The sequence below is a fragment of the Hylobates moloch genome, unplaced genomic scaffold (genome assembly GCF_009828535.3).
Source record: "Hylobates moloch isolate HMO894 unplaced genomic scaffold, HMol_V3 SCAFFOLD_3, whole genome shotgun sequence".
Classification (NCBI taxonomy): Eukaryota; Metazoa; Chordata; class Mammalia; order Primates; family Hylobatidae; genus Hylobates; species Hylobates moloch.
In genome coordinates, this window is record NW_026652278.1 from 64,697,385 (window position 1) to 64,718,395 (window position 21,011).

A 21,011-nucleotide genomic window follows, 5' to 3' on the forward strand; every position below is an offset into this window, starting at 1 on the left:
GGCCACCGAGACTTTCCTGATGGCACTGAATCTGGCCTGGAGCTTTAGGCAAAGGACGACTCAAACCTGTAGTAAACAAACCTCTTCCTTTAGCCAGGTGTGGTGGCGTGTGCCTGCAATCCCAGCTACTTGGGAGGCTGAGGCAGGAGGATCGCTTGAGCCCAAGAGGTTGAGGCTGCAGTGAGCTATGATCACACCACTGTACTCCAGCCTGGGCAACAGGGTGAGACCTTGTCTCTAAACAAAACAAAACAAACACACACACACACACACACACACACACACACACACACACACACACACCTCTTCTTGGAAAACATAGAACTTGGTTGCTATAGAAAAGGTAAAAGAATGTTCTTGGATATAGTTATAGCCACAACACCATTATCATGCCTAAAAATACTAAGTTTATGCAAAAACATATCTAATTGTCCCTAAAACATCTCTCATCGTGCATTAAAAAAAATTAGGACCCAGCATCACAGTTTATACATTGCGTTGGGTTTCTTTTTGATAAAAAATGTCCCAGTGCATCTGAAACTTGAGGGGTGACCTCTGAGGCCCTGAATGTTATAGGTTCTGGGGTCCTGGTAGGGACCGTCCTGTGTTACTTGCCTACATTGTACCCGATCCAAGACCTACTGGGGCCAGCTGGTTCCTTTTGTTGTTTAGGGGAAATTCAGAAAGCCAATTAGTAAAGGCTTGCCTGGAAAACTGTCCCCACCCAAGAGACTCCAGCCCCCGCCCCCCTCCCCCACGTTCTCATTAGGAGAGCTGATTGGTGTCTGGAAACCAGACCCAAAGCTCCCTGAATCCTCACCCTTAATCACCAGGTGCACACACTGGGCCCTGTGTCAGGCACTGGGGAAAGATGCTCTAAAGAACTGAAAGACCCCCAGCTGGCTGCCCATAGCCTGCCTGGGGATACCCGGTGTGCCCTGGTGTGGCCAGGTCATGGCTCTTGGCAAGTCAGTGCACTGATATGTGGGGCAGCGGCTCTTTGTTCCTTGGTTCTGATGCTTGGGGTAGGCTGGGGTAGGGTCGAGAGAGCCCCCTTCTCTCATAGCAGATGAGGAGCATTATCAGGTATCCCCTAATCAATACTTTCTGTATCAAGCTGCTATAGGGGAAATAGACTTTTTTTTTTTTTTTTTGAAAAAGTTAAACGCACAGAAAAATGGAAGGAAGAATTCAAAGAACATCTGCCCACCTCTGTTATCAGTTGTGAACATCTTGTCTTAACAGCTCTCTCTAAATACACCACTTCTTTTTTTGACAACCCAGCTACAAGGAGGCTGCAGTCGTTGTGACCCCACTCCTCTAAATACCCCAGCATTTGGCTTCCCAGAAAGGGCATTCTTCCTCACACCACTGCTGTCCGTCTGATAAAAAAAAAAAAAAATTAGCATGAAATCAAACTTTTCAGTCCTATATACAGGCCACATTTCTTATGACATTCCTGTGTTGTAAGAAATATGTTTGTTCTTTGTCCCTAGTTCCTGGCACAGAGCTCTTAAAACCCTTGGAATTACCTGATAGGAATGCCTTTTGTTATTAATAATGAGCCCATTTAGTCACACCTGAGTTTACGCTGATGCGATGACTTAGGGTAAGGCCCTAGATGGCCTTAGGATGGGGCAAGTCACCAGAAACACCAAATAATTAGAGGGTTGGAGGATTCAGCCCCTCCTGTGGGCTGGACAGAAAGGGTGAGGGTGGGGGTGGGGGTGGGGGTTGGGGGCTGGAGATTGAGCTCTATGTAAAACTTTTTTTTTTTTTTTTCCAACTCTCAACCAGTAGAAGAGAAAAACTCTTGAACAATGAGATTTGATGAGCTTCTGGGTTTGGAAACTCACTGAGGTGTTGAGGGGTGGGCGTGGGTTCAGAGAGGGCCTGGGAGCTCTCTCCCCACCTTGCTCAGTGCATCTCCTCCCTCTGGCTGTTCCTGAGTTGTATTCTTTGTAATACACTGGCTAATATAAGTAACCCTGAGTTCTGTGAGCCATTCGCGCAAATTATCAAACTTGGGGAAGGGGTTGTGGGAACCCCTGACTTATAGCCAGACTTTGAGTCCTGGACTTGTGATTGGCATCTGAAGGTCAGGCAATCTTGTAGGCTCTTTTTTTTTTTTTTTTTGAGACAGAGTCTTACTCTGTCACCCAGGTTGGCCGGAGTGCAGTGGCTTGATCTTGGCTCACTGCAACCTCTACCTCCCAGGCTCAAGCAAACCTCCACCTCCCAGGCTCAAGCAATCCTCCCACCTTAGCCTCCCAAGTATTAGGTTGGTGCAAAAGTAATTGCAGTTTTTGCCATTACTTTTAATAATAATTTTTTTTTAAATAGCTGGGACTACAGGTGCACGCCACCATGTCCAGCTAATTTTTGTTATTTCTTTTGTAGAGATGAGATTTCGCCATGTTGCCTAGGCTGGTCTCAAACTCCTGGGCTCAAGCAGTCTGTCCACTTTGGCCTCCCAGAGTGCTAGGATTACAAGCATGAGCCACCATGCCCAGCCTAATCTCATGGGCTTGAGCACATTAACCTGTGGGATCTGATGCTAACTCCAGGTAAATGGTGTCAGAGTTGAATTAAATTGTATGACACCCAGCTGGTCTCTCAAGAGAATCAAAGAACTGGCTGATGGTGTTGGAAAGCACCTCATTCCCCAAATGTCCTTTGTGGTGATATTTTACCCAATCCAGGATCCACCCAAGGTTGGTACATTACTTCTGGCTCTATGTCTCTTTAATCTCCCCCAGCCTAGACCAACTATCCTTACTTCTTTTGAGTCCTTTGAAGCCTCCAGGCCACTTGATCTGTAGAATGTCTGAGTTGCTTCATAGCTTCACAGCTTCCTCATGATTAGGTTCAGGCCACATATTTCCTGCAGGAGCATTTCACAGTGGGTGCAGCGGGAGGTACGGAATATCACATTAGGGGGTGCGTGCTATCTGGCCACACCATGGTTGGTCAGGCTGAACTTGACCAGCCCTCTCCATTGCAAAGGCACCTTTACCCATGATGATGAACACATAGGCTGACGTGAAACATCCTGGTGAAAGAACTTTTAAAAGTTAATCTGAATGTGAGACTCCCCTGCTTAAATTATTTCAATTATTTCCCTATTCCAGCCTCAAAATACACTGCCTGCTTCTGGACACCTTCACATGCCCACTGTGGTCCAGGCCACTGTCACCTCACTTTGGTCACCGCAGTAGCTCCCTGACCGGCCCCTCCCACCTCCATCTCCCAGTCTCTTGGCATAGCAGTCCAAGCAACTCATTTAAAGATCACAGCCAGGCATGGTGGCAAGTGCTACTTGGGAGGCTAAGGCGGGAGGATTGTCGAGCCCAGGAGTCCGAGACCAGCCTGGGCAACATAGCAAGACCCCGTCTCAATTATTTAAAATAAAAAAAGATCACAGTTGGAACAGAGCACTTCTCTGCAAACTTTCAGTGCCTCCCATCCACTCAGAGCAAAAGTCAGTCTTAGTGGCCTCAGAGTCCCCTCCTGATCAGCCCACTGCCTCATCTCCTACATGCTCCCTCTCCAGCAGCCCCGTCCCCCTTGCTGTTTCTTGAAAACACAGGCACATCCCAAGGCCATGGTGCCTGCTTGGATGCTCATTCATGTATCCGTGTGGCTTGGTCCCTCCTCTACTCCAAGTCTTTGCTCACATGTCACCCTCCCTGGCCACACTGATGGCCCCTTTCCCCAGCTTCCCTAGCCTTCCTCCCCATTTTATTTTTCTTGGTAGCACTTATAACCATAGCACAGTATATATTTTTCTTACTTATTTGCCTCTCCCCAAGTAGAATGTGAGCTCCACCAAAGCTGGGATTTTTGTGGTTTTCTTTCATTGCTCTCGTTGCACACCCAGTTCTTAAAATAGTAGCTCCCAAAGTGGGTCTAGGGACCTCTGGGTTCCCCTTTCAGGGGCTCTTGCATCTAGAACCACTTTCATAGTAATACTAAGACTCCCATTGTCACTCTCTTGGGAGCATGTGATGGAGTATTCCAGAGGCACCTGAACACTCGATGTGGCAGTGGAGCCAATGAGGAGCAGATCTGAGAATCCAGCTGCTTTCTTGGCAGCCAGACGTTAACATTTACAAACATGCAGAGCCCACGCCACTCTGCTCACTCAGTTTTTGTGTGTTTTTTTGGGGAATTTTTAAAATAAAAAATATGCTATTTAACATATAAATCAATCTTTCTTTCACTCTCTCTCTCTCTCTCTCTCCCTCTCTCCCCGTTCTCTCCCTCCCCTCCCCTCTTCCCTCCCCTCCCCTCCCCTTCTCTTTCGACTCTGGTACCCAGGCTGGAGTACAGTGTTGCAATCTCAGCTCACTGCAGTCTTGACCTGAGCTCAGGCCATCCTCCCACCTCAGCCTCCCAAGTAGCTGGGATCACAGAGCTGTGCCACCACACCTGGCTAATTCTTCTTACTTTTTGTAGGGATGAGGGCTCCCCGTGTTGCCCAGGTTGGTCTCGAACTTCTGGACTCAAGTGAACCTTCCACCGCCGCCTCCCAAAGTGCTGGGATTACAGGCATGGAACACTGCTCCCAGCTGTCTCTTATTATCTCTAAATGAGCTAATAAATATTTAAAATAAGTCTCAGTTTTAATTTATGGTAACTAATTGATGGATATCATCATAAACAAAAGCTCCAGAATCTTCAAACATTTTTAAGAATGAAAAGGAGTTTTGAGGCCAAAAACTTTGAGACCCACTGGCTTTAAACAATGCCTGGTGTGCAACAACCACTCAGTCAATAGATGTCATGTGAATAAATGGACTTCTTGGCTTAACCCGTGAGACCTGGCCTTGGTGCTCTGGCTTGTGTGAACCTCCCTGTTCGCCTCCCCTTCCCTCGTCCTCTGCCTGTCCTTGATTCCAGCTCTGCTGACCTGACCTGTGGTACCTTCATGGGCATCTGGAACTCCTTATCCCTCTTGTCCACCTTAGGAATTCCTGCTTGTCCATTAAATGGACTCAGTTCAAACATGACCTCCTCCAGGAAGCCTTCCCTGATCTTGCCTTTCTGATTTAGTGTCTCCTTCTCTCCGGCGCCTTTGCACACTTGATCACATCTACCCCAGGGTTTTGCTGATTCCCACATGTGTTGGTGTGCTGGTATGTCTCTCATCAGACAGAACTCCTTGAGGACAGGAACTCATCTTATGTGCTTATTCCCAATGTCTGGTACATAAGAGGTGCTTAATGTATGTGGAATCAGCGAGTACTGCCTTGGAATTCAGAATAGGGAGTCCTCCCTCCCTGGAATTAACCCTGGACCAAAGAGGGTCTGAAGGGGAAATGGTTTCTGGCTTCTAACTTGGGTTTTGAAATGTCAGCATTACAACAGCGCTACATGGTTACTGGGGAAGAAGTAACATTTACTGAGCGCCTGTCTGGTGCCAGGAGCTTTTGCGTGGCATCTGGCTTCAGGTTATTGTGGTTTGTTTGGCCATTGTGAACTGGCTTGGGCCCTAACCACTTTCTGTCTGGCTTCCACGAGGAGAGTGTGGTCTAGTAACTAAGTCAACAAACTTCTGTGAACTTCTGGGACATCCTAACGCATTTGCATAGTACGTGCAGACTGTGAAGTTGTTGAGGGCAAAGTTGTATGTGGCTTGCTGGATCTACCCACCATGTCCTGCATGCTGTCCATAAGAGATACCTGGAATTCCCTGTCCAAAGGGCGTAGTTAATACTATCAATATCACCATCAGCAAGGGCTTCCCATTCAGAAGTGGATATTCAGAAGTGGAGAGATATCCCTATAGCTGGGGTGATCCAGGAAGACTTCCCGGGGGAGGAGGGCGTTTTGTTGTCGTTGTTTTTAGACAGAATCTTGCTCTGTCACCCAGGCTGGAGTGCAGTGGCACGATCATGGCTCGCTACCGCCTTGATCTCCTGGGCTCAAGCGATGGGAGGAGGACTTTGAGCTGAGCTTGGAGGATGGGTATGAGCCCCTTTTGGCTTTATTATTTCCAGGAAACTGTCTCCTTTCCAAGGCTGCTATGGGAGGCAGTGCTGGAGGTGTGTGCCTTCATCAGGGCTGGGGAGGGAAGGCATTGCTGTCCGCTTTAGGGTTTTACCCTTGCAGAAATGTGACATGCTTGGGCCGGGGGTGGGAGAGCAGAGGGCAGCCCATAGGGGCGGAGTCAGAGCAGTGTGTGGGGCGAGAGGAGGAGGCGGGCCGCCTACAGTCTGCTGATGTGCCAGGATTTGAGGGGAATTTCCATGGACTCCTGGAGCAGTAGAGCAACCCTTGGGGTTGTCATGCCAACTGGGAAACTGAGGCTCAGAAAAGGTAAGGGACTTGCCCAAGGTCACAAAGAGTTGGTAGCAGAGCTGGGATTGGAGCCTAGGGTGCCCATGTGGCCGGCCGCCCAGTGCTCCTTCCCTTTCCCCTTTGTCCTCTTTGGAGACATGAGCCCTTGGACTCGGGCCCTTTATCTTCATTAAGGCCCTGCACATTCCAGACACTTGAGATCTGATTGCCTCCTCTGCCTTCTAGCCATAGTTCAGGGGCAAAGGGTACAGTTCAGATGTGGGATTCCATGCAAAGGGGGAAAGAATAAACCAAGGGCCCCACATAGAAAGCAATTTGATGCATTTCTTTTTTATATAGAAAACTACATCTAACGTTAAAAACAAGATACATGAAATAATAATAAGCCTTAACATTGCCCAAGTTGTGTAGAGATAGTTTATATATGCCCGATTCAGCCAGGTGTCTCCTGGAAGCCGGCAGTTCTGACTGAGCCTCACATCCTCGGCTCCTGCTGTCGGAGTTCCCTTCATCTCTGCCCACCCTCCTCCCCCTGCCTGCTCTCCCCACCGCCTGCTCCTTTTCAGATGGCTCTCCCTCATGGTGGCTTCTCCTCTCAGCAGCCCAGAGGGGTCGGGAGAGTGAGACCACAGGGCACTCCCATACCCCTTCCTTGGAACTCCTCTTGCCCTCACTTTGGGCCCCATGAGGATAACTCTCAGGCAGTTTCTAGGGAAGACCCTAGGCCAGTGGAGGAAGAGGGGATGCATGAACCAGTTCCCAGACAGGATGGGCTCCGAAAGGCTGCCAGGACCTTGGACTGGAGGCTGTTGTATAGGACAAAGGCCTCCTGTCATCTCTGTGAGCCTGTGTCTCCTTTCAAAGGGCCTGAGAGAAGGAAGACCTGGGCCATCTTACTCACTCCTGCTGGTGGCGGCCTACAGTTATGAGTGGTGGAGGCTTAGCTGATTGGGTGCTGTGGGCTGCAGAGGGACACAGTCCTGGCCAGAGGAAGGAGGAGGAGGGGTGACCAGCAGTGCTTTGACACAGGAATATACCCCTGAGCGGTTACCCTGGGAGGAAGCAAGCCCCACTCCAGCCCACCCCACCCAGCTCTTCATTCCTGGGCTCCCTAAGCCCATACCCAGAATTCCAGTCTCCATTCCCCATTCCGACCCCTCAGCTAGAGCTCCAGCCCCAGACAGAGGATGCTGCCGGCAGTGGCCTGAGCTGGGGACTTCCTGTCTCACCACCAGGGCCAGACGTCCAGGGTGCATCCGGGAGCACTGTCTTCTGCTCTGATTGACCTCTGGCTACTGAGTCAGCTGGGTCTGGGGGGGCCTGGCCGGAGGTCCACCCAGGGCTGAGATCTGGGAAGAAAATCACCAGACACCATTACCCATGTACGCTGGGGACACAGCCCTAGGACGCAGGCCGGTGACTCTCTTGGTTCAGACACATGGAAGGTGGGGAGAGAGAGACTGAGAGGTCTGGAGAATGAGGGAGAAAGAAAAGCAAGGGGAGGAGGGTGTTGGGTGGAGATGAAGTCGCTCTCGACTGTCCTTCCCATGGCTGTTTCTGTGGTTCTCCGATTAACCATGAGTCATTCTTATCCTTAAGCCTTGGAAGGCTCTGTTCCAGGCTGGGATCATCGCAGAGTTCCTTCTTTGGGCTTACAGGCGTCTGAAGCCATAAACCGTTTCTCAGATTTATTCTTCCAGCAGATATATTAGGCCAGTCCCTTTGCTCAGGGAGGGTCCAGTTGCATGAAGTCAAACTCCATGCACCCTTCAGAGTCCTTCTCTGGTTTCCCCAGGAGGAAGTAATTGCTCTGCATCTTGTCTCAGAATGCCTTGGTCAGTTATTTGTTCTACCGCTTCTACCTGCCTGTCCCCAAACTCTTCCCCAAAACAGCCCAGGGCATGCCATCCCCACTCCCACCTTGTGCTTCATTTGTGGTTGTTCTTGATTAGAAATTCCACTCTCTGCCCTGGCTGGATTGTATAACTGGGGTTTGCAAAACTCCCAGCCTAGCTCCTTCACAGCCTGGAATGTGCTGTGTGCCTGTGGGAGTCTTAAATCAAGTTTCTGCAACTATTGCCAACAGGAGGGGTAGCAAAACAGACTGGTGTGCCCACTTTGCTTCCTAGAGAGGTTTGTTTTCCAAAGACCATGTTTGTCACCTTTGAACTGATGAACCCAAGCCGTTAGATGTCTTTCTCCAGCTCTACTCAGACACCATGGAAAGCTTGAGGGAGGCAATGAGAACTGTTGTTAAAGAAGCCATAATTCTTTAAAGAAGACATAAATTAAGAAGGGATTATTTATTTAATAATATTAATAAAGGGATAATTTACAAATAATAAATATTTATTATTTATTCCACTTAGGAACAGAAAGACCTGCCAGAGTAGAAATGCCATTTCTCCCCAAACGGATCTATAGATTCATTGTGGTTCCAATCAATGTCCAGTTCATTTGATTTCCCCCGAGACTTGAGAAGCTGATTCTAAAATGTGTATGGAAGATTCGAGATCTAAGAATATCTAGGACACTTCCGAAGAAGACAGGAAGAAGAGGCTTGGCCTACCAGATGGCAAGATGTGCTGTAAAACTGAAGTTATTACAATAAGGAGGTTTGTTTAGGGACAGACAGAATGACCAATGGAAAAGATAGGCAGAAACAGCCCCAGGCATATGTAGAACCTTAGAGTATGACAGTGGGGTCATAGCAGATCAGTGGGGACAGAAGGACTGGTTTGATCAATGTGCTGTGACGTTACCAAAAGTAACAAAATTGGGCATGGTGGTTCACACCTGTAATCCCAGCACTTTGGGAGGCTGAGATGGGAGGATCACTTGAGCTCAGGAGATGGAGGCTGCAGTAAGCTATGATCACGCCACTGCACTCCAGCCTGGATGACAGAGTGAGACCCTGTCTCAAAGGGTCTCAAAAAAAAAAAAAAAAAAAGTAACAAAAGCAGACTGTGTCAGAGAATGTCAGGGACCGAGGATTACAATTCACCAGGTTCTCTGTACTTGATGTCCAGTTTTTATAAAGGAGGAAGTCCTGTCCAGAGTCAAGGTAGGGTTGACAGCAAAGTATTAGTGACAAAGACAAGTGAATGCACCTTTGCTGGCAGTGGGAGGCAGCCTCTGCTGCTTTCTCAAGAGCTGGCTTTGATTCGGGGTTGTGGGGGAGCCCTGTTCCTCAAGCATAAGTAGGGCCAGGTCAGTGGGATGGAGGTTCAGTGTCCCCAGAGCTTAGAGTACCGCCTGGTGGTCCTGGAGGTGGAGCTGGTGCTCCCTAGGGGAGACAGAATGGGCCCTATAGCAGTTTGGATTGGGGGCACTGCCAGGACCTCCTATCCTTGGTCTGTTTTGCTTTCCTTACAGGAAAGGGGAGCAGGACAGCAGGAACCCAGCTGCCCTGGGGATGTGGGAGAGAATACTGTTTTCTCCCGAGTAAGTTGGTGAACACTTGCTGAGCCTTCCCTAGCTTGTGGCAGGAGGGTTGAAGCATGTGCCTTTTTCTTTGAGACAGAGTCTTACTCTGTCGCCAGGCTGGAGTACAGTGGCGCAATCTTAGCTCACTGCAACCTCCGCCTCCCAGGTTCAAGCGATTCTCCTGCCTCAGCCTCCCAAGTAGCTGGGACTACAGGTGCACGCCACCACGCCCAGCTAATTTTTGTATATTTAGTAGAGATGGGGTTTCACCATATTGGGCAGGCTGGTCTCGAACTCCTGACCTTGTGATCCTCCCGCCTTGGCCTTCCAAAGTGCTGGGATTACAGACATGAGCCACCGTACCCGGCCACCTTTTTCATAAGGATGGGCTCTACCTTCAGAAAGGAACCTTGTAGGAGTGGTGAGGGGCAGCACCTGCGAGAGACGCTCTAGACTTGTGCTGTCCAAAATGTGGCCACCAGCTACCTGTGGTCGAATTTAACTTAAAGCAAAATAACACGGAAGGTTCAGTTCCTCAGGCACCAGGGCCCCGTTTCAAGAGCTTGCTAGCCACACGTGGCTCGTGGATACCACACTAGGTGTTGACATCATCTAGGAAGTTATCTTAGCACTGCTGCTCTACTGTCGGCTTTGTATTTTGCAAAGATGTTTCACACCCCTTTCCCCCCAGTTCTTCACAAAAGGCCCGTCTGGTAGCCTTAGTGGCTGGCCAGGCAGATGAGTTTTGGTTGTGAATCCTGACTCTCTCATGGGTTCTGTGCTGCTTAGTCTCTTTGAGCCTAGTCTGTGAAACGAGATTAGTTGTTCCTTGGATGTTTGAGGGGGTGTGTTGATTAAGGGAGATGAGATGATGCAGGTATGACCCCTGACAGGATAGTGGCACAGCATAATCACTATAAGAGCCAACAGGCTTTACTGTTTTACAGGTGAAAAATGAGGCCCACAAACGGGAAGTGACACAGCCAAGGGTACTGAGCTCACCCATGGAGGCCCAGAACTCCTGCCTCCTCTGTTGCCTCTGCTGCTCCCGCCAGCACCCTGCTCTGGGACAGGAGAAGCTGGGGCAGCATTGTGCAGAGCAGGTGGCTGTCTGCAGGGTGGGCTTGGCCCAGGGCCAGGCAGGATGGGCCTCGGGACAGAGGGCCTTGGGAAGGGAGGTGCAGGGTTTCTCTGGGCAGAAGGAGGGGGCCCTGCTAGTCCTATTTTATTCAAAACCTGTCTCAAGCCTTGGAGTTTAGCTCTTCCCCACCCCCTTTCAAGCTAGAAAGTCTGAAAAGCGCTTTGTTTTGGTCCAACACGGAGCCCTGGACCTCGAATGCTCCATGAGATGGTTGTGGAATGAAGTGGTTCTCAGGGCCTTCCAGGAACTGCGGGCTCCGGCAGGGGGCTCATCCTGATGTTCTGCGCTCTCCCTCTTCCCTGTCACTTTTGTTCAAATTCCTAGAGCCCTCTTGAGCTCTCCATGGCAGGAATGATATTTGCTTCCTGTAGACCAGGGGTTCTTTTTTTGTGCCAGGGACCCTTTGGTTCTCTGGGGAAGCCCATGGATCGATCCTTTTTCAGAACAAGATATTTAAATGCATAAAATGAAATACACACGGTTACAAAAGAAAGCAGTTATAGATAGTAGGATACAATTATTAACATTTTATACAACCAAATTTTTGATGTAATAATGTGCAACTTTATCAGTACATTCAATCACAAGATCTAGCAGTGAGTCTAATACTATCATAGTTTTGAAGTAATGAGGAATGTAAATGACATTTTAAGATATTCAGAATAATTGTAAAGTGATTTCTACTGGTGACAAAATTGCAGGTGTTGTTAATACTACTTCAGTTTGTTGCCCACATCCCACATGGAAGGGATATTTCAGTTAGAGGTAAACAAAAGTAAAGATGTGGATTTTTCTCCATCTCCAGTTTGAGAGCTCCCTAAATTCCATCCACTGGACCATCAGTTCCAGCCTCTCTTACTCTCCCTTCTCAATAGTCTTCTGGCCCCTTGTGAGCCTATAGAGCGTAATACAGGGCCTGGAACACAACAGAGCCTAGTATTTGCCTTTTGGGGGTGAAAATGGGCCTTGCAGGTCCTCGTTAAGTGCAGATTTGCCCCAGCTGTGGTGAGCCAGCCGGGACGAGTGACCAGATGCTTCCTTCAGGGGGCACAGGTGCTGTAATGCCTCACAGAGTCTCCTGCTTCCCAGCGGCTGCCTGGAACTGGGCCTCTCCTTGCACAGGAGGAAGCAGGGTTCCAGGATGGGGGATGCAGGGGACCTTCAGGCCTGGTTCATGCTGGGCCACAGGGCTCCTCTGCAGCCTGTTGAAGACGCCACGTGGTTCACAAAGCCTGGGCTTTTGGGCTTGGCTGTGGGCTGCCAGCAGCATGCACTTTCCCTCTTTGCCCCCAAATGGGCATGGCCGTGTGCCCCCCCCACCCCCAGCCCTGTTTAGCTGAGGCCGTCCTGCTTGACAGATGGGCCATTTGCTTCCTGTGCTAGAGCTGAGTGGCCGGCTGCCTAGTGAAAGGCTATAATTAGCAGAGTGGAGCGGATGGGATTGCATGCTGGCATTGACAGATAATTTTATCCTCAGATGGATAAACTGATGTCATCAGAGATGTAAATATCATTTGGAAATTTTGAAGTTCCTGGGAAGGTTTATGCCGGTCTCTCCCCATGCCCACTGCTCTTGGGAGCACTTGAATGGGGAGGCCAGAGAGGCCTGTGCTGTATGGGGAGCTGCCTGGGAGTTGCCTGCCAGGCTGCTGGGAGGGTTGGGGTGGCAGCTCCTTCTGCTAGACCAGGAGAAATAGGGCCTAGGATGGCTTGAGGGAGTTCTTGGTTTACATTTGCTTTGGGAGCTTTTCTCATGGGGTTTATGGTCTGGAAATGTCTCAAGGCTATAGCAAGGAAATGGCAATGCTTTATAACAGTAGAGAGTGAGATCAGAGCAAGGGCAGTTTTGTTTTCTGCCAGCAAAGGTGTTCTGGAGTGGGTCCCAGGGCTCTGGGGAGCTTGTAAAAATAGAAGAAGCCACTGACTGCCTTTATGGAGAGGGCTGGGGTCAGTTCTGCTCAGCATTGGGGCCATTGGCAGCTCTGGTGTTTGGGGGATGGTTTCCAAAGCACACTACCTTAACTCAGAAGCACAGTCTCAGGCAGGAAGGAGTAATGGGAACAGGCTGGGGGCAGGGGAATGGGGAAGGATGTCAGCTGTCCCCATTCCATCAGGGAAGAAGAAGGACTTTTTTTTTACAACAGGGAACATAGAACTTTCAAAAGTATATCGGGCCAGTTCTGAAAATGTTAAGGTACAATAGTTGTGTTGGTTCCATGACAGGGTGAGAATTATGCTTTTCATCAAAATGGAAGAAAAACCCTACCTCTGCTACCTTCAAGTACCCAAGTCCCTGAATATTTTATTCACTCCATGCCTGGGCTCTGAAAACTTCCATGCTCTATGGGGTTCTTATTTAACCATGATTCTCTGCTTTGAGGTGGATGAGCCTCAGGGCTGTTTTATTTGTCCAGGTTTAGAGTTTAGTGAGTGATTCCTCATAGATGGAGTCACTGAGGAGGGGGACTTGGCCTTTTTTTTCTTTTCTTTTCTTCTTCTTTTTCGAGACGGAATCTTGCTCTGTCACCCAGGCTAGAGTGCAGTGGTACGATCTCGGCTCACTGCAACTTCCGCCTCCCTGGTTCAGGCGATTCTCCTGCCTCAGCCTCCCAAGTAGCTGGGATTACAGGCATGTACCACCAAGCCCGGCTCATTTTTGTATTTTTAGTAGAGATGGGGTTTCGCCATGGTGGCCAGGCTGCTCTCGAACTCTTGACCTCAAGTGGTCTGCCCATCTCAGCCTCCTAAAGTGCTGGGATTACAGGAGTGAGCCCCTGCACCCAGCCTGGACTTGGCTTTTTAAAGGCTGCTCACCATTGCTCTCCGAGGACCTGGGGCACTTCGGCTGCCCTCAAACAGTGATTTCTCCATGTTCTGGGTTTTGGAGCATGACTGTGACTGTCCAGGTAGTCTCTGGTTTACCTTTCTCTACCAAAAAGTAGATATTTTTCATGGTCTCCATTTTCCTGTAGAGGGTGAGTATGTGTGTATGTGTGTCCTGCCTTCTAAGGCCAACTTGTTAGTAAGTGGCTGGTGGCTGAGCTTGTCAGTGTCTTGAGTTGCTGCTGGCCTGTGTGTTGGAAAGGCATCCTTCTAGACTGGGGGGGAGGGTCTCACTAATCCTGGATTAATTTTCAAACCAAGGGGAATGGCACTTAGCCTTGAAACACAGCAGAGTACTGGATCCAAGTGAGATGGTTTCCTGGTAATCCTTTGTTATCCCGTGTTTCTGCGTAAGCTCTGTCTGCTTGTTTGACTTTTGGCATTCCCGTCAAGCATCAAAGCTTAGGAGGAAGCAGTCACTTCCCTTTACTCAGGACTTAGCTCTCTTTAGAAGGAGGTCACGGGCATCTACTTAAGGACATGATGATCAGTAAGGAGACCCATGAAGTCAGTTTAAGGCTCAGGCAGCCCTGTGAGTGGCTGGAGGGGCAGCCTCCTCGGTGTTCTGCATGGTGACACTGGGGTGGCTATGCTCATGTCACCTCCTGCCAACATCTGTCTGTATCATCCCTTCCTTTCCTTGGACCCTAGCTGACAGCACCATGTCTTCCACCTACTCTCCCATGTTGCCTTCAGCTTAGTGGAGAAGTCCAGTTATCTGATGACTTGTCCCTGCCCTCCGGAACATGAGGCCCAGAAAGTCAGAATCCTTGGACAGGCAGGGGACTGGGTAGACAGTGCCTGACTTGAACTCAGAGGGTCTGTTGGAAAGCCCAGGTCTTGTTCATTCAGCAGATGTTGATCATAAATGCTGATTCTACTTCCTCAGTGTCAGAATGTCTGGGTGCTGGGGATGCCCGAAGCAATTGAAAAATCCTTCCTGGAGCTTATGTTCTAGTGAGGAAGACAAATTCAAAAAAAAAAAACCAACCAGAAATAATGTAGTACGTTAAATACTGGTAAGTGCAAAGGAGAAAATAAAAAAGAGACAAGAGATCAGGAGTTTCACGGGGAGGAACTTCCCATCTGTAAATAAAGTGGCCCTGAAGGGCCTCCCTTTGCAGGTGGCAACTGAGCAAAGAAGAGAAGGAGATGAGGGAGTAAGCCGTGAGTGTGTCAGGGGAAGAGCATTCCAGGCAGTTGGAACTGCCTGTGCAAAGGCCCTGGGATGAGCACACATGGCAGTTGACAAGCATCAAGAAGCCTGGGTTCTCCTGGTGGAAAGTTATAGGGTGTTCTGTAACAGCATGTCCACTGTTAGAAAAATTGAGAGTGAGGGATTCTACTTGTGAATTCCCTCAGAATTCTTCCTGCTCCAACCTTTGGCCTTCTCTGTGGTCATCCTGAAAGTAAATTCCGTGTTATGGTACTATGTGAAATGTCTGTTGCCCTGAGCACAGGGTGACCTGCCTGTTTAATACGCGTCATGGCGGCCTCGCACTTCCAGGTTTGTAGTGTTTCCACATTCATTCTCTCGCAAAAGCCGTGGTGTGATCAGTGCGGAAACGAATGTCTTCCTGCCTGTCTTAAAGATGAGAACACAGACTCACATGGTCAAATGCCTGTCCAAAGCCCAGGGTTAGCAAGTAGCAGAGCTGGGGCTCAAACCCATGTTCTCTGACCCTCCAGCCAGTGGCATTTCCCCTAACCCATCTATACTCTCCTCTAAAGTGGCATCTCCAGATAGGGTCTGTATTAGTCTGCTAGGGCTGCCATAACATCAAGTACCAGACTGAATGGCTTAAACAACAGACATTTATTTTCTCACAGTTCTGGAGGTTGGAAGTCCAAGATCAAGGTGGCAGGGTTGATTTTTTTTTTTCTTTTTTGAGACTGAGTCTCGCTCTGTCACCCAGGCTGGAGTGCAGTGGCACAATCTCAGCTCACTGCAAGCTCTACCTCCTGGGTTCACGCCATTCTCCTGCCTCAGCCCCCTGAATAGCTGGGACTACAGGTGCCCGCCACCTTACTCCCGGCTACTTTTTTGTATTTTTAGTAGAGACGGGGTTTCACCATGTTAGCCATGATGATCTTGATCTCCTGACCTCGTGATCTGCCCGCCTTGGCCTCCCAAGGTGCTGGGATTACAGGTGTGAGCCACTGCACCCGGCCTGCAGGGTTGATTTCTTCCGAGGCTTGTCTCTGGCTTGTAGACGCTGCCTTCTCCCTGCATGTTCACACAGTCTTCCCTCTGTGCGTGTCTGTGTCATAATCTCTTCCCCTTATAAGGACACCAGTCATATTGGATTAGGGCCACCTTAGTGACCTCATTTTAACTTTAATTAGTTCTTTAAGGGCCCTGTCTCCAAATATAGTCACATTTCGAGGTACTGGGGGTTAGGATTTCAATAGAGAAAATTTGGGGAAACACAGTTCAGCCGCTAACAGGGCCCTTTCTGTGCTGTAACCTGGGGCAAGCCTCCCCCACAGCAGGTACCACAGCCCCAGATGACTGTTTGCTTTAGAAAATCAAGTGACCTCAGTCTCTCTCTCACCCTCTGTTTTCTTGCTGCAGCTGATCGGGGCCCTGGTCCTGTCTGTGGGCATCTATGCAGAGGTTGAGCGGCAGAAATATAAAACCCTTGAAAGTGCCTTCCTGGCTCCAGCCATCATCCTCATCCTCCTGGGCGTCGTCATGTTCATGGTCTCCTTCATTGGTGTGCTGGCGTCCCTCCGTGACAACCTGTACCTTCTCCAAGCAGTGAGTAGACCACACCACCCCTCAGCCGGGACTCCCCAGGAGAGCTGGGGTGCCTGCCCCTGTGCCCTTGGGCAGCTCAGTTTCTTTTGTCCCTGCCTCAAACCGCCTCCTTTAGAGAGCTCCTTAGATCAGCCCATCTGACCACACTGGCCCAAGAATGCCCAGGCCACCTCCCCTCCTGCCTGTAAAAGTTGATTTGAATAAATACTGTTCTTACTTAAACTCTGTGTTCATCTGGACGCTCAGTTGCGAGTAGGAAAAACCACACTCAAGTGAGAGCAAGCAAAGACAAAAAAAGGAGGTGGTGGTGAGTCATTAGCTCATGCAACCAGCAAACCCACACTGGGTCCAGGGGTTTAGATGGCGCCAATGGGCAGGGTTGGGCAATCTCCCCAGCCCCTCCCAGCCGGGGCTGCTCCCTTTGCAGTGGTCACTGCCGGCCTCAGGCCAGCAGAGTCCTTATGGTTCTAGATCTCAGGGAATCTTTCCTACTAGCTCTGGCCAAAGTCCCAGGGCTCTGGTGGGCCTGGCTTGGGCCATGTGCCTATTCGGGGGTGGGGCATGGGGAGTCAATCCTACCTACATCCCATTATTGTGGGGTGAGGGATGACTTCCCAAAGCTGGGGGTAGTGAGTAGGCAGACCCATTCACTCTGCACTTGTGTGTCTCTTGACCTCATTGTCTCCCCTCATATGGGAAGCCCCTACGATCCGCTGTAAACCAGGTTTGGGTGCTACATGAGGCTGGAAGTTGCTGAAATCAGTTTGGGTAATGCCTGCTCTCTAGTAAAGGGCAGAGGTTGGGGTGCATATCCTCTAAGCTTCAGCCATCCCCCTCACCCACTCTGGGGGATCTGGGAAGTCACATCTGAGGGCTCTTTGTGGGGAGCTGGAAATACTGCCCCAGCCTGCCCATTAAGCCCGGCCCAGCCCCTCTGGCTCAGTGGCAGTGACGCCCAGTTCTCCTTATGGTGGTGGGGGAAGGGCGTGCTCTTCCACATAGACCCCCAAGACAAATGGAGGTAACCATCTGGCTGGGACAGCTGAGTCACTCTTCCTGCCCTCTGGCTCCAGAGACAGGTTTTCCTGGGGCCTGCCTGTCCACATCCACGTTCTCACAGGAGGAAGGGGCAGAGGCCTGGGAGCTGGTAGGAGCTCCCTGAGGGATGCTTCTCCTTGTGCTTGCTCTTGGAGCAGATGGTGCATCCCCCATACCCCCCACATACCCTCTGCTCCTCTCCAGGTGAGTCTCTGAATTCTGTTTTCCAGTTCATGTACATCCTTGGGATCTGCCTCATCATGGAGCTCATTGGTGGCGTGGTGGCCTTGACCTTCCGGAACCAGGTGGGCCTGTGGATTTGTGTATCGGCCATGTGTGTACAGAGCACCCACTCTGCGTGCCTTGGGCTGTTAACTGGGGGTGCAGCAGTGAGCAGGGCAGATAACTCCCATGGAGCTTTCATTCTGCTGAAAGAGAATGACAGGCACTGAACAAGTAAAGCAGCGACTAAGAAAATGAACCAGGCTGACATGAGAGTGCCTGGGGAGGAGATGGGAAGACCGTGCTGAAATGGTAAAAGGAGCCAGCCGAGTGAGGTCCCAGCAGAGGGAAGCTGAGCAGAAATGGGCTTAGCATGTGAGCAAAACAGCATGGAGGCCACATGGCTGAGGGTGGGTGGGGTGGAGAGGGGTGGAAGGTGAAGTCGAAAGGGCTGGCGAAGTAGGTCACAGAGGTCCTGGTAGGCCATGAGTTAGGAGCTTGGAGTTTTTTCTAGAGGTGGCAGGAGCCTTTTGAGAGTCTTATGTGGGAAGCGATGTGACCCAGTTTATATTATACCGTGGCTGCTGAGTTGGGGAATGGACAGTGAAGAGTTGAGGGTGTACACAGGGGCCCAGCTGGGAGGCTGTGAGGGTCATCCTGGGAATGGGGTAAGTGGCTTGTACCGAGGTGGAGGCGGTGGGCCTGGGCCAAAAAAGCGATTTGGTGTATGTTTTGGAGGCAGTACCATCAGAGGCTGTTATGCCGGCTAGAGGAGTGAGGAGAGGGGCAGGTTGATGCTGGCATCCTGGCCCTGGCAGGGTTTGCAGAATCCGGACCTCTTAGAGCCAGAAAGGTTCTCATGGCTCCTGGCTCCAGCTCCTTCAAGCAGGATGTATGCACCTCATACTAGCTGTGCCACCTTGGATGAGTTACTTGGCCTCTTGGATTATTAGGGGACACCTAGCTCACAGATCTGATGAGAGAATGCCTGTGAAGGACTGGGCATGGTTCTGGCACATAGTGGTTAAGGCCCCACAAGAAGCTGGTGGTGGAGCAGGGCTGACTCCAACCCAGGGCTCCATCTTCCCTCCCGTAATCTTCTTCCTTTGTCCTCATCCTGCATTGCTGCTATAGGTGGGGCTTCAGGAGCAGGGCATGTTTGCAGAAGCCCCATTCTCTGTGTCCACTGCCTGGCCTGCACCCCTCCCTACCCCAGACAGCTTGGTCCTGGTGCATCTGGACAGTTGCTGCTAGGACATGCGTCAGGGCTGTGAGCCAAGTTATCTTTTTTTAAAAAAAAAATTGTTTATTTTTTTGAGACAGGGTCTCACTCTGCCACCCAGGCTGGAGCAGTGGTGCAATCATAGCTCACTGCAGCCTCGAACCCCTGGGCTCAAGTGATCCTCCGGCCTTAGCCTCCCAAGTAGCTGGGACTACAGTCATGCACCCCTGTGCCGAGCCAAATTATCTTTCTTGTCAGCAGTTGCTCTTAAGGCAGCAGGTGCTGTCCCACACCCTGGGTTGTGCAAACCTCTCAGATGGCCCAGGGTCTGGCCCTGTATAAATGTTCATGGGAGTGCCTATGATTCCAGCCCAGGTGGGAGCAGGGACCACACCAGTTCTGCTGGGGCCTCCTGCAGTGGGACCTAACCACAGGCAAGTCTACACACCTGGAATCCAGGGGCCTTCCTGTTTTATGAGCCCCAGGAAAGGGGCTTTATTCCATTTGCCCATGAGGCTGCTTCTCCCTTTTCCTCTTTTCTTCCTGCCCCTCCCTTTGCCTCTTTTCTGCTTATCAGAGCCTCTCTTCTGAGCTGGCAGATCTAGCATGCTGGTTCACTTTCCAGCAGCCTCGAGGGGAGAGATCTTTATTCCATTTGCCCATGGGGCTGCCTCTCTGTGCAGCCAGCAGAGCTCCTGGCCAGCCTGCGGCTTTCCAGGGGCTACGGGTTAGTGCTTTCCTGGCTGGAGCCCAGGTCCAGTTTGTGGTCAACTAAACAGACTCCTGGATATAAGGAGGAATCTCCACCAGCCCGTGACCCTGGGCAAGGTTTCTGCTGCTAGGCACGGCTTGACAGTCAGACTGAAGTGCTTCTCCACTCATACAGGGGCAAGTGGCCATCCTATCAATGGAGTCATGGAGGCACACGGAAGTTAAGAATTCCCCCGAGAGCACACAGCAAGGCAGAGGCGCCTCAGGAATGCTTTCCAGTCCTGTCTTGCTACCTGCCCCTCCCTGTCCCTCTTTTCTATTTGTCAGAGCCTCTCCTCTGAGCTGGCAGATCCAGGATGCTGGTTCACTTTTCAGCAGCTGTGAGAGGAGAGATCTTTATTCCATTTGCCCATGGGGCTGCCTCTCTGTGCAGCCAGTAGAGCTCCCGGCCGGCCTGCAGCTTTCCAGAGTTAGCACTTTCTTGGCTGGAGCCCAGGTCCAGTTTGTGGTCAGCAGCATCCACGGCCTTCATAAACCATCCTCCAAAGATGGGCAGCGGTTCTGGTTTCTAGTGCACTGCTGCAAAGGCCATCTGATTTGTCATTTTCCAGTGCCCTGTAGGTCAACAGAATATCACCTCCCTCTTTCAAGTGATAGAGCTGGGCTGAGATGAAGGCTTTGGCTGGCGGAATGTCCAGGGGCCCTTCAGTGCTCACAGCTTGGGTTTCCTTGGGCCTGAGTTCAGGCCTGACAGTTTCCCGTCATCCCCAGACCCTGCAGATGCTGTAGTCTGTGAAGGGTGCTCCTTCCCCTTGGGTGGTGTCCCCTCATGGGGAGGGCCTTGGTATGCAGCCCAGGAAGGGTCCTCACTGACACCTCTCCGCTGTTTGGAGGCTCAGGCCATGATTCGTCATCTTGAAAACTTAAAAAATGAGATACAAAATTATAAATGCAGTAAGATCTCTACAATGAAAAAAATAGGTCTAGAAAAAGACTTAAAGGAATGGAAATATCAGCATATGAACTCATATTTCCTCTGAGGAATGAGACTAGGGTGATTTTTCTCCTCCCCTTTATATTTTTCCCTAGCTCTCAATTTTTTTTTATAATCAAGGGGAAAATATCACAAAAAGAAAAATAATATCCCTTCCAACTCTAATGTGATATGATTTTGTAAAACAGGAGTCAGGCCAGTGGTGGGGATGGGGGAGGAGTGGCCTGGCTGTTGATGATGGTAGGAAGGGCATTGTATGATGGAGAAAAAGGTGAGGAGCAATCAAGGTCAGCTTCCAGGAGGAGGTGAT

General features: G+C 50.3%; 1 protein-coding gene across 1 annotated transcript in view; it reads left to right on the forward strand.

Moving 5' to 3' along the window:
- TSPAN15 (tetraspanin 15) overlaps positions 1-21,011 on the forward strand; it is a 56,185-nt gene that overhangs the window by 15,732 nt on the left and 19,442 nt on the right. Inside the window, exons 2-3 of the mRNA XM_032138929.2 lie at positions 16,329-16,514; positions 17,783-17,857. Of these exons, the coding sequence (XP_031994820.1) occupies positions 16,329-16,514; positions 17,783-17,857 (261 nt within the window). The remainder of the gene's footprint in view (positions 1-16,328; positions 16,515-17,782; positions 17,858-21,011) is intronic.